The sequence below is a fragment of the Chenopodium album genome, chromosome 3 (genome assembly GCF_948465745.1).
Source record: "Chenopodium album chromosome 3, dcCheAlbu1.1, whole genome shotgun sequence".
Lineage (NCBI taxonomy): Eukaryota > Viridiplantae > Streptophyta > Magnoliopsida > Caryophyllales > Amaranthaceae > Chenopodium > Chenopodium album.
In genome coordinates, this window is record NC_137836.1 from 65,487,659 (window position 1) to 65,499,889 (window position 12,231).

General features: G+C 33.4%; 1 protein-coding gene across 1 annotated transcript; it reads right to left on the reverse strand.

Annotated features, from left to right (window-relative positions):
- Nucleotides 1-539: 539 nt before the first annotated feature.
- LOC145624047 (zinc finger CCCH domain-containing protein 58-like) lies at nt 540-6,138 on the reverse strand. The gene is made up of 7 exons (XM_081676977.1): nt 5,683-6,138; nt 5,398-5,540; nt 4,410-4,475; nt 4,190-4,309; nt 3,785-4,075; nt 3,382-3,690; nt 540-1,377 (listed from the first exon to the last, which is right to left on the reverse strand). The coding sequence occupies exons 1-7, from the start codon at nt 5,753-5,755 to the stop codon at nt 1,009-1,011; spliced, it is 1,371 nt and encodes a 456-aa protein (XP_081533103.1). The 5' UTR covers nt 5,756-6,138; the 3' UTR covers nt 540-1,008.
- Nucleotides 6,139-12,231: the final 6,093 nt, after the last annotated feature.

Here is a 12,231-nt window from a genome sequence, read left to right on the forward strand (position 1 = left end):
TACGAAGGAGAGTATCAGTAAATAACTGATAATAATCGATGGAATTCATTATATATAACTCCATCTCCATTATTAGTTTCATTATTTTTTATTTTAAAAAAAATTGAGCAATATCTTAAAAAAAAAAAAAAAATGAAAAAAAGATAGATTATAGAAATATTATACTAACTATACAAATAAATGCAATGCAAATCATATAATCTCATATAATAACCTAACATAAATATGCAGTACTTTTTCGTATTAAAGTGAGAAGTTCAATATTTTGTTATTCTAACCAAAGTTTCAACTAAACCTTCCCAATAATTAATATGGGAGCATAAAAAAATCAAAAGAAAAAGAGCTACAGAGCTGTGGAATAAGCAGATGGCAATGTACAAATGTAATATGATATGGGGCTGTCCTGTATAATGTCCAAAGTAATGCATCTTCATTCGCGAACATGATATTCTTCAATATTTTCCATTACCAATAATTATGAATCATTTACCTTGGGGTATCCACGCAGGACGCTTTATGCAAAATATTACACAAAATCCTTGGAAAAAAATTAGAGCTCAAATACAGCTAGCATGGAAAAATAACTTCACAAGAGTAATCAAATTTACAGAATGTCTAACAATGTCTGGCAAAAGGAGTAGTCTCACAGGGAAGCATAGCAACTAGGGCTATAGAGCACACTTCCGTTGAATTATTACCAAATAGCGATGACATGAGTCCACAGAGCTATTTGCTACCTTAATTTATTATGCATTCTGAAGTTCTGAACATATTTGAAAGCTATTATCAACAGTAAGGATTATATTTCAGTCCTAAAGTGAGAGGTATTCGATAGGGCTGTAATTACCTGAACTTGACAACAATAGAAGTCACTTAGGATAGATGACTTGCAAGCTATATACGATATATATATATATATTATATAACTGAGGCAATGGTGGATGGGTGGCTTGGTATGTGCTGCTTTAAGGTCTTGACAATAAAAGAGAATGGCATCAAGAATGTACTTTAGCTTGAGTGATGAACTTCATCGTCTTCTCCCATGCTTCTGCTACTGCTTAATAGTGCAGGACCTTGGCCAGATCGTTGGACGTTAGACGAGGTTAAACCAACAGAAGAGCTACCGGATGACAGTGTTCTATTTGATTGTAAATCCCTCTGTGACCCTAAAGCATGTTCTGGAAGGAGCTCTGTGGATGATGGCGAAAGAGGCAAAGTAACTAATGGAGGTCCACTCAAATAGGGCGCAACTGGTGTCTCAGCAAGAGATGAAGCTGATGGACTATATTTCATCATACCCACAGGGTGATCAAACTTACATGTGGGCCCAAATTTGCAGTATCCATTTTGCATATAGAAGGTGCAAGGTTGTGTACCCTGTTCAAATAAAAGATAACAAGTCATCCTTAAAGTGTATTATATTAAAGAAAAACAAATTGAATCAAAAACATATAATAAATGGTGCATGTCCAAACAGAAATAGTAAGCCATATAGAGTGCAAGTATGCAGCTTCATTTGAAAATTTGCATTAACTTCAAGCATTAGAGCTTCAGAATTTTATTTTTATTTTTCCCTTCTCATTTTTAGGTCTCCAAGTGTATAGTTGGGACTAGTGATGTGGACTGGGGAAGGGGAAGATGATACATTTAGCTGACCAATTGTCTGTACACGAAAGCCTAGGGGTTGGCATGTCGCTGACTAGAAATCCATGAAGTTCTAGCAACATGGCTGGCATGGGTGCTTAAAACAAATGAACTTAGAAGTTTTGGAGTAACTCATCATGCCCAGCATGCATACCAAACATACCAGGGTAATAACATAACTTATATGGCATAATGGCAACGTTCAGCAAAACTTGTACAAATAACAGAGATATCTCAGCAACAAACTTTTACATGTTTTTTCCATTAACAAGTATCATGTGGGAAGTGAAAATACATTGGAAGTGAGACTTTTTTAACATAGGTTGATCAATAGGATGAAAGAAAATTGGAGTGACAATTTTCTTCGCTACTTTTACTTCAATGAAGTACCGTATCTGAACTCCTTTCACGTGGGCAGGCAGGTGATCCATTCACTCTTATATCAAATAAATTCTTGTGAGGGTATAAATAAAAATAAAAAATCTTAGATCATGCATTTTCTATGTTGCCAACACGTCTTTGATACACATTCTGGTGAGTCAACTTCACAAGGAATATTACTTCATAGAGGAACTCCCCCATTGAACATATTTTTCAAATGAACAAATGATACATTAGTTCTGCAAAAAATTTATTATTATTTTATCCAAGTTCAACAAATTCCTCAAAAGTTAGTGATAAAAGGTGTTCATAAATCCTCTAAAAATGCATGACATCTACATCAGAGCCACATTTCCAATATAATGTTGTTTGCATCTTGTTGATAATTACTGCAATCGCCAAGGAATTACAATATCAAAGAAACATCAAGTGACCACTTATGACAAGATCAATTAGAGATATCACCTGATGCACGTGTCATGCTATAATAGAGGTTTTTGACGAGACTAATTTGAGAATTTTGGAACGAGTGAGGTAGGCTAGCCCACATGTTTTCAGGCATATAAAAAAATACATTCGTTTCAGGACTGGAGTAAAGAACAGAAGTTCTAATAGCTACCTATGGTTTGTGGTTGTCTAAGAGGAAAGAATGTCCCTTCAGATATAGAGACACCTGTAAAGCTTCTATTGCATGCAGGACTGGGTGATATAAATTCATTGACAATACCAATATACTTCATCATAGAATATTATGTGGAAGACACATCTTCTAATGCCAGGCAGTTGTAAAAATGGCAAGATCATAATAGCCTTTAGGAGGATGTAAATTATAAATGGACCATCAAATGAACAAAAGGAGAGGGTTTGACATCCAGCTCAAACTGAGTTCAGTAAAATTTAAAATGAAATGATCCAAGTCCAGGCACATTCTAGTAAGTTATATATGTTGGGTACACAACAATTTTTATTGAATTTTTTAAAAGGAAAAGAGGGGGGGGGGGGGGGGGGGGGGGGGGGGGGGGGGGGGGACAGCGTAGTAATTGCTGAGCAATTATTCTAACATTCTCAAACTTGGGAAAAGGTTAATATAGCAACCAGAAAGTCTATATCCTTAATTTAAGATGCTCAGTATTTTAATATTTTAACCATCATATCATGCTGCAATAGCAAATAAATGATTGTGAACTAAACATTATTGTCATGGATCAATATGAATATTTAGTCCTTAAATTTATCAGGTGTTAAGCATCAAAATCAACAATGTACATAAAAATTAAAAAGGGACTAGAAAGAATCATTATACTCCCTAAAACAGAAATAATTAACAGTATAAAAGTAGCTCAAGATCAAGCTTACCGGACGCAGGGGCAGACCCAGAGGCCCAAGGAAACAGGCTGCAGCAGACGCACCCCGGTCTGGTGGATGATGATATCTACAAGAGGCACCAAATTTACAACTCCCGGTCTTCAAATAGTATTGACACTCAGGTTCACCTGGTCTCTCTGGAAACTTATGTTCTGTGACTGACTTCCCAGCAGAAGATGGAAGAGGAGCATAAGATCCAGCTAGACCAGGTGTAGAAGGTGATAGTGTGGTCACTCCATATACAGAAGCTCCTCCAGCAGCAGGTTGACCACCAGGCGATAAAACGGGACTTACAGGCCCCTGCAGCAATTAAGCCGATGGATCACCCAAGAGGCCAAGAGTTTATTAACTGCTTCCCAGTAACTCATGCTACTAGACAATATTAAAGACTTACCGAATAAGAACCCCAGCCTGGCATGGGAACAACTCCAGGAGAAAGAAGCACAGGACCATAAGACCCTGGAACATAAGAACCAGGCACAAGAGGAGGCCTAGCTACCCTATAGCTGGGGGATGACCCAGCTGCTGGTTCAGGTATAGGAACTGAAGGAGGCTGCACCGTCGGATAAAATGGAGGTGCAGCTGCAGGCATTGACATGCCAGCTGGTTGAGGATGATGGAATTTACAAGTTATCCCAAATTTGCACTGCCCCGTTTTCAAATAATAGGAGCATTCTTTCTCACCCTATCGAGAATAGAAACACATCATAAGTGCTACTTTTCAACATTGTAAGAGAAGACTTGAAGAAGTAAACACATGAATACAATTTGAATGCAAGCAGAACGGATAAGTACAAACCGGTCGTAGTGGGTAACCATGGATATTTAGTGGCGCATTAGTCAATGATCCACCAGCATTTCGTGGATGATTAAACTTGCAAGTAGTGCCAAATTTACAAGTTCCAGTCTTTAGATAATACTGCACGAGGGGAAATAGTACTAATATATTATTTGCATAAAGCATTAAGAAACTCCGTAACTGAAAACATTGAATATAAAGTAATATACTAACATCTCACCTGGCATATAGGTTCACCAGGACGTTCAGGGTACTCTCCTCCAACTAATCTTGCAGCCGCAACAGCCTGGACAATATTGAACCCAAATTACTAGACGAAAGAATTAAACGTGCTTGTGTCTCTTACACATTAATTTCACATCAAAGTTTTCTGATCATATAATAAACTCAGAAAACAGAACAATAAGCAAGCTGCACATTGTTCCCACACCTTCATTATGCCTCCAACTATAGCAAGGTAAAGGGAGGTCAAATGTGCACAAAACCGCAAATGAAATGACATCTTTCTTAGCAGTGGTGAATCCACATATAAAAGAGTGTGTACATGTAATCCACTTAATTTATTATAAGAACTAAAGACTTCATTGAGGTTACATTGATTGCTAGTGGCCTCGTGATTAGAACACACATTTGGAATTTCAAGGTCACAAGTTCAAGTCTTGAAAAGCCCATTACTTATATCTATTCTTTATCCACACGTAACATTCAAACAACCCCATTTCACCCCTCGTATCATTTGAAGTTTTTACCAAATAAATTACTACCTCCGCTATATATTATTTGCAACGATTTGACATAAAGTAGAGAGGAAAAATGTCTAATCGTTGCAAATAATATGTAACGGAGGTAGTACTATGCACCCCTTGATCCACTGTTGTGTTAGCTACACCCTTGACATTGCCTTTCTCAGCACAAACGAAAATCCTCCAGCATTCAACGCAATCTACGGTACTCTAAAGGAAAATATCCCACTAACAATCTCTTTTAATCCGATCATGTGGTAAACTAAATTCTCTCTAAAATCCCACAATAAATACACTCAAATATTCGAAAAAGCTCGAATTTCATAAGATCACTACAAAACCAGCCCACAATTCAACACCACATTACTCATTAAACCCCATTTCCAAAATCATAACACATAATGCAGCTCAAATTGCACACAAAATCCAACAAAATTTACAATTAAAAACACAAAGGGGGCTCACCGCGGCACGATCACGAGGATGATTGTAACGACAACGGGTACCGAATCCACAGAACCCAGTACGCATGTAATAGACACAATCAGATACACCAGGCCGTTCCGGGTACGTCTCTCGACCCGAAAGACCCAATCTCCACATAGACTCTACATTTCCGTCAACAATATATCACAAATCATTCAATTAACCAACAACATTACAAAACCCTAGAAATAAAAATCATCCAAAATTTTCAAAAAAATACCAAAACAAAATCAAAATTAAAAATGAGGGGTTTTATTGTATTACCTTCGAGTCCAGTTTCCCCCCATTCAGCTGGCGGATCCAACTCGGAACCCTGATTTCTTCCATACAACTCCATTTTTCCCCTCTTTTTTTCTACTGAAAAATCGAGAATTCTGGGTCTATTTTTTTTTTTGGGTTTTTACAAATAATTCTACACAAAAAGAAGAAAATAAAAAAAGGTGATAATCTACAATTTTTTTCCCCAAAAATTGAAGAAGAATAGTGTAAAATTAGAGAGGAATTAAGAGAAATAATGGGGGTTTGGCTACTGTCAGAGTGATCATTCACAAAAAAGAGGAGAGAGAAAGAGGAGATGCGGGAAATGGAAATGCTGTCTTTTTTTTTATTTTCTTTTTTTTTGGGTTTTTTTTTTTTGGGTTTTTTTTTTTAATTTTGGGTTTTCCGAGAATTTGCAGCTGTTGTTTGTGTTTTCTCTTTCTCTCAGTTTTCTGAAGGAGATCAGTAGTTGAGTAGTAGTAGTACGGACTAAAATTGGAGTGAGTGTGGTTTACTTACTCGTAGTGTGTAAGCTCTTTGGTCCCCCTTTGTTAATTCCTTTTCTTTTTTTTTTTCTTTTTTTTTTTTTAGGAAATTCCTTTTCTTTTTTTGCCTTTTTCCTTTATGAAACTCGCTTTATGGCTTCGCTTTGGTAAAGGGTAGAGCCGTAGAGGTGTCAATTCGAATAATTGTATCGAAATTTGGTTGAATCAAGTCGGGTTGAATTTAGTTTGAAATTGAGTCATATTTAATCATTTTGCGGGATGACGTTACTCTTGGGTCAAATTGTGCGATTTTTGACATATCTAGATGCGAGTTGTTCAAATTCTTTTTTTTTTTTTTTAATTTTAATGAAGGTTGGATTTCTTCTCTTAGATTTATTAAATGTGGTTGGAGTTCATGAAATTAAATTAGATTGGGTTGAAGCCAATTAGGCTTTATTAGATCATATTGTACTCCGATAATAGTTTACACGTCTCATGATGGAATAAGAATCAATGACATCTGCAAGTAATACTTAAGATTTAAGAATAAGGATTTGTGTATGATCGATAAGTGCCATGTTCAAATCTCTCAAACCATTTGCATTGCCATCATTTGGACCAAAAAAAAGAAAGAAGTTGTATTATTAAGAAAAATCTAATGAAATTAATTTTTGAAATCAAGTAGATTTTTTTATTATTTGTTTTACTATATTGGACATTAAAATCTAATGAGATTATTTTTGGATATTATTATTTATTGTCATGCCTTTATCAGAAAAAACAGAAAGTGATCTCATAGGTAGTATTGATGTGTGTGTGCAATGTGCATGGTTGCATGATCGACTAAGTTGAAAGTGTAAACACTACAATCAATTACTACACGCTGATTTTACCAAACATATTTGTATATAACTAATGGTTAAAGTCAAACAACCAATACAATATTAACAGCTAATTAAACCAACTAAATTAAAACCGATGATAGCCAACAACCAACAGCCATTTGCCAAATAAGGACACAATCTTTTGTCATAAAACTCATAAATCAATTTAAGATTACATTATTATATATTCTATGATTTATTTATTTTTTTTATTCAATTAGGTTTAGTACCCATACCATGATTCTAAAGCCATTGATATATCAATTTTTTCAGTGTAAAAATTAAAAAAATACTTGTATATTAGTAAAAAAAAAAATCATAGACAACAAAATTTAAAATGTATAGAGACATAGGATACCTTTGCCAAATTTCGAAAATAATAAAAAGAAATTGACATTACTTGTCATAATAATAAGTTCTTCCATCAAAAAATGAAAAATTTTAAAAGGGAAAAAAAAATTAAATTCTGGTTTGACTAATGTTATTCATGTCTGAAAAGGACTCAAAAGTTGGCCACCACATAAGCTAGTGTAACTATTCTATAGATTAATTTAATCAAAATCATATGATATTTTTATCATAGTATATGATTCTCCTATTACTTACAAAAATTGCGTCAACAAACACAAATCAGTCAATCTCACAAGCTCAATTAATTAATGTTCCCTTTTTATAAAACAATTAATTAAATTAAATTAAATTAAATTAAAGGAAGAAACAGAAAAATGAATAAAATGGTTTAGATTGTTTGTTTGTTTGTTGGCAATATAATAGAATAAGATACCCGCCAAAGCGTGGGAAAGAGCGTGAAATTGTGGGAGTTGTTTTGGCATTTAATATAACGCGCACCTGAAAATCAAATATTTTTAAAAATAATTATAGGAGATCCGTAGTACCGACGTTTGAGGATGTGAATTTACTGATTTACCCCTAGTTTTTTGGGTAGGTGGGGAGTTTGAGTGGGGGTAAAGTTGTAAAAATGGTACTTGTAGTACTCCGTATCTTTATTGTGAGAGCATTAAATGTCAGTCTATTGAGCTAGACATGCTATTATTTTTTTTTTTTTTTTTTTTTTTATACATGTCATATCATTGTTAAAAAGGACAATTAAGTGATTTGGGTTCGAAATAATTCCGACAAAATTATTTATTTTGAAGAATATTTTTTTAATATACGGAGTAATGTTTAGTGATTTAGGTTTAATGAGAATTTTTAAGGGCCTTCTTCATAAATAAAAATGTTTAAGGGCTTGTTCCGATTTATTGAAAACAATTCAATTGAATAGAGATGAAATGAATTGTTTATGAGAGAAGGAAATTAGAAACTGAAGTGAATTAAACTGATTGGAGCTGAATTGAAATTAAGCTTAACAAATCAGGCTCTAAGTGAGTAGTGATATTCAAGAACGAGACTAAATATCTATAGTTTACATCATTTGTTAGTTTCGAGCCCTTTCCCTAAATAATGTTGGGAAATTATCTAATTCCCAAATTACAGCTAGTCTTTTTTTAATTCCCACCATACCGTCCACGTCACCGGTTCAGTGGGAATTTTTAAAAAAAACGGGTTTATTAGAAAACCTCTACTTCAAGTAGCGGTGTGCTACTGAAAACCGCTACTTCAAGTAGCGGTTTACATATTAGAAACCGCTACTTGAAGTAGCGGTTTGTATTTACTAATTAATTTTTTAATAAAATCACTTTCTCCCCTTCCATGGTAAAGTAATTCAGCAGAATCATCCAAAAAGAAAAAAAAAAAAATTCAAACGACACTCCTCAAGTAGTCTTCCAACGCAGCAATCCCTCGCGCTGGAAGCCGTTTTCGCCACCATCGACGCCTTCCTACGGTTGTTTGCCGACAATGATTGCTGTGAGAATATAACCAGAAACGAGGATATATCAAAGGATTTGTGATTGCCGACACCGATTGCACGCCAAATTGCACCGATTATCAAAGGTTTATGGAACTTGGGGATACAACTATTCAAGTACTTGAAGGTTTAATTTTGACTGATTTACAGATATTTTGTGTTTAAAGAAAACTTGAAGTAGCGGTTTACAAAATTAAAACCGGTTTGTTTTCCTTAGTTGACGTGGACGGTATAATGGGAATTAAAAAAAAAAGTAGCTGTAATTGGGAATTAGATAATTTCCCAACATTATTTAGGGAAAGGGCTCGTTAGTTTCTTATGGCTTTATTTATTTTAATAATAATTATGATTTTTTGTTAACCTTAAATTTGTTCAATCAAAGTATCAAACTATATTTATCTTAGTCGATAAGAGTTTTTATCCTATATCAACATTAATGTAATATGGATTAAACAATGTATAGATTGGGGAAAATAATTGAAATCCCTCAACGGAGCCCCTAAAATTTGATGGTTACACGGTAAAATTAAAGTCAGGAGTAATGTCAGGACGTTATCAATATTATGTGTAACATAATCTTATAACAACGTAACGTAATAGGTTTATTAGAACATGACATACAATTTGCTTAGGACTTGTTCTCTTCACCTGAAACAAGTAGATCTGGTCAGAATTTTTTAAGGTCTGATCTAGTACTTGTTCTCTTCAACTTATCTCAAATACTTATTACTTATTCCTTAATAAATTCATACCAGATCAGAAAGATTCATATCAGACCAGATCAAAACTTTTGATTATCATTTACTTATGGCTAAATATCGTTAATTGCGTATTAAATTTTTTTTATAAAAATTACATATTTAAAAAGTTCATAATGAGACGAATCTAACAAGATCCATTTTGATAATATTTTTCTTTATGGATTAGTATTAAAATGCGGTAAAAAATTAGTCAAATTGTTAAATCAGATCAGACCAGACCGGACCAGATCAGAAAAATTCAGGTCACACCTTAAAAAATTCAGACCTACTTGTTTCAGGTGAAGAGAACAAGTCCCTGGTCTGATTTGAATTTTTCTGATCTGATCTGGTTTGATCTGATTTAACAATTTGACTAAACTTTGACCGTATTTTAATATTAATCGATAAAGAAAAACATCATCAAAATGGATCTTGTTAGATTTGTCTGATCATGAACTTTTTAATTATGTAATTTTTATTAAATTTTTTGATATGCAATTAACGATATTTAACTATAAGTAAATGATAATCAAAATTTCTGATCTGAATCTTTCTGATCTGGTCTGAATTTATTCAAAAATAAGTTAAAGAGAACAAGTCCTTACTCCTGACACACAATTTCAACTTGTGACTAAGGCCATGTTTAGTTCATCTTAGATCAGGGAAAAAAAAAGAGTTCTGAATACTTAATCATTTTATGTGCGGCTTTTGATATATTTAAATTCTTAATGATAAAAAAAAAATTAAAATAAAAAAACTATGAACACATTATTACGAATCTAATAAGACCCAACTTAATATATTTTTTTCCTTATAGATTAGCATACCTATAAGGCTATAGTCGAGTCATGTCAAACAATCAGATCAGATTAGAAAAATTAAGTACAAATAAGATCAAACTAGAAAATTATATTCATATTAGATTTGATAAGAAAAAAAAAAAAAAAAAAAAAGGAACTAAACAAGTATAACACATAATACTCCCCCATTTTAATTTAGATGTCCCATGCTGACTTTTTGTTGTGTTCACATAATCTATTTTGACCAATATTATACAAAGTATAAGAAAATATTCAATCTTGTGAATACTTGTTGGAATCGTCTTAATATATAATTTTTGAATACATACCAACTTATTATAATGTATACTTATTGATATTCAAATTTATATGGTCAATGTTCTGCATTGACATACGTGCCTAGTCTATTAAGGCCCTTACCGAGTAAAAAAAAAAAGAGGGAGTGTAAGAAAAAAACAAAGGAAGTGTTTGTGTTGGTGGCTATATCATCCACTTTTGAACTATAGCTGATCCGATTTGACCCGAGATATCCGAGACCCAAACCTGATATGTAATCAACTTGAACTCAACTCGAATCCGAATTTCACCCGATAGGCACTGATTTGAACATAATCTGAACTTAACCCGTAACCAATTTTGACCCAACTTGAACTCCAACCGAACTAGTTTAACCTAACCTGAACTCAACTCAATCCAAAATTGACTTGACAAATACCCGATTCACTCTGATTTGGTTTAACTCGAACTAATATTAACTAAATCCGACTTTAACCAGACATGAATTTAAACCAACCATAATTTTAAACCAACCTATGATTTCAAACCAACAATAATTTTAAACCCAACCTAAGAAATCTAACTAATATCTTATACGAATTGAATTAGTTTTTATTGATATGGCAAATTACAGAATAACAATACTTCTAAGATTGTACGATTGAAGAGTAATAAGAACCCTTAAAGTTGACATTATTTTGTTTCTATATCACCAAGTGTGGCCGTCATCTATTAATAATTAGTCATTATCACTTATTGTCTCACTTGAATTCGATAATAAGATTTTAATTCGGCTTAAATAAAATTTTAAAAAAAACACAACGGATGTAATGAGAAACTGATACTCCGCAAGTTTTAATGAAACAATATGAAAATTGGCACATGAATGACTTGATAGTGGCCTAATAATAAGGTGATATAATAACGTTAGTTTAAAAATGACCTTATTTACTACTTACCTTCGTTTTTTATTAGTTGACACGTATTATTTTTAGGAAGTTTTTTTTAGTTGACATGTTTTCTTTTTGGGTAAGTTTTATACCTTGCTTTTTAAGTGTACCCCACTTGCTTTATTATTCTCTCTCACTCTCTCTCCTCTTCTTAATATGTGTGCTTAAATTGAACGTGTCAACTAAATAGAAACGGAGGAAGTATTGAATTTGGTCAACACAATCAAAATTAAGCCAACACACATAAAGGATCTAAATCAAAATTGACCAAATTTTGAATCAACTTTATTTTCTTAACCAAACTGAATCAAGCGAACCGGAATGCGGTTAAACCCATTTTTAAACCAATCAAATTTATCCAAACCAAATATGAACGATTTAGAGTTGATCCAACCTAAACCCAACTTACTTGACAGACCTTGACCCAAAAGTGACCCAACCCAACTTGTCATGAAACATGTACTATCAATTAAAGCAAAATCTATCCCTGCATGGCTGCATTTTTGTTAGGGAGAATGTAGTTTTAGCTTTTAGTCACATCTTTGCTATT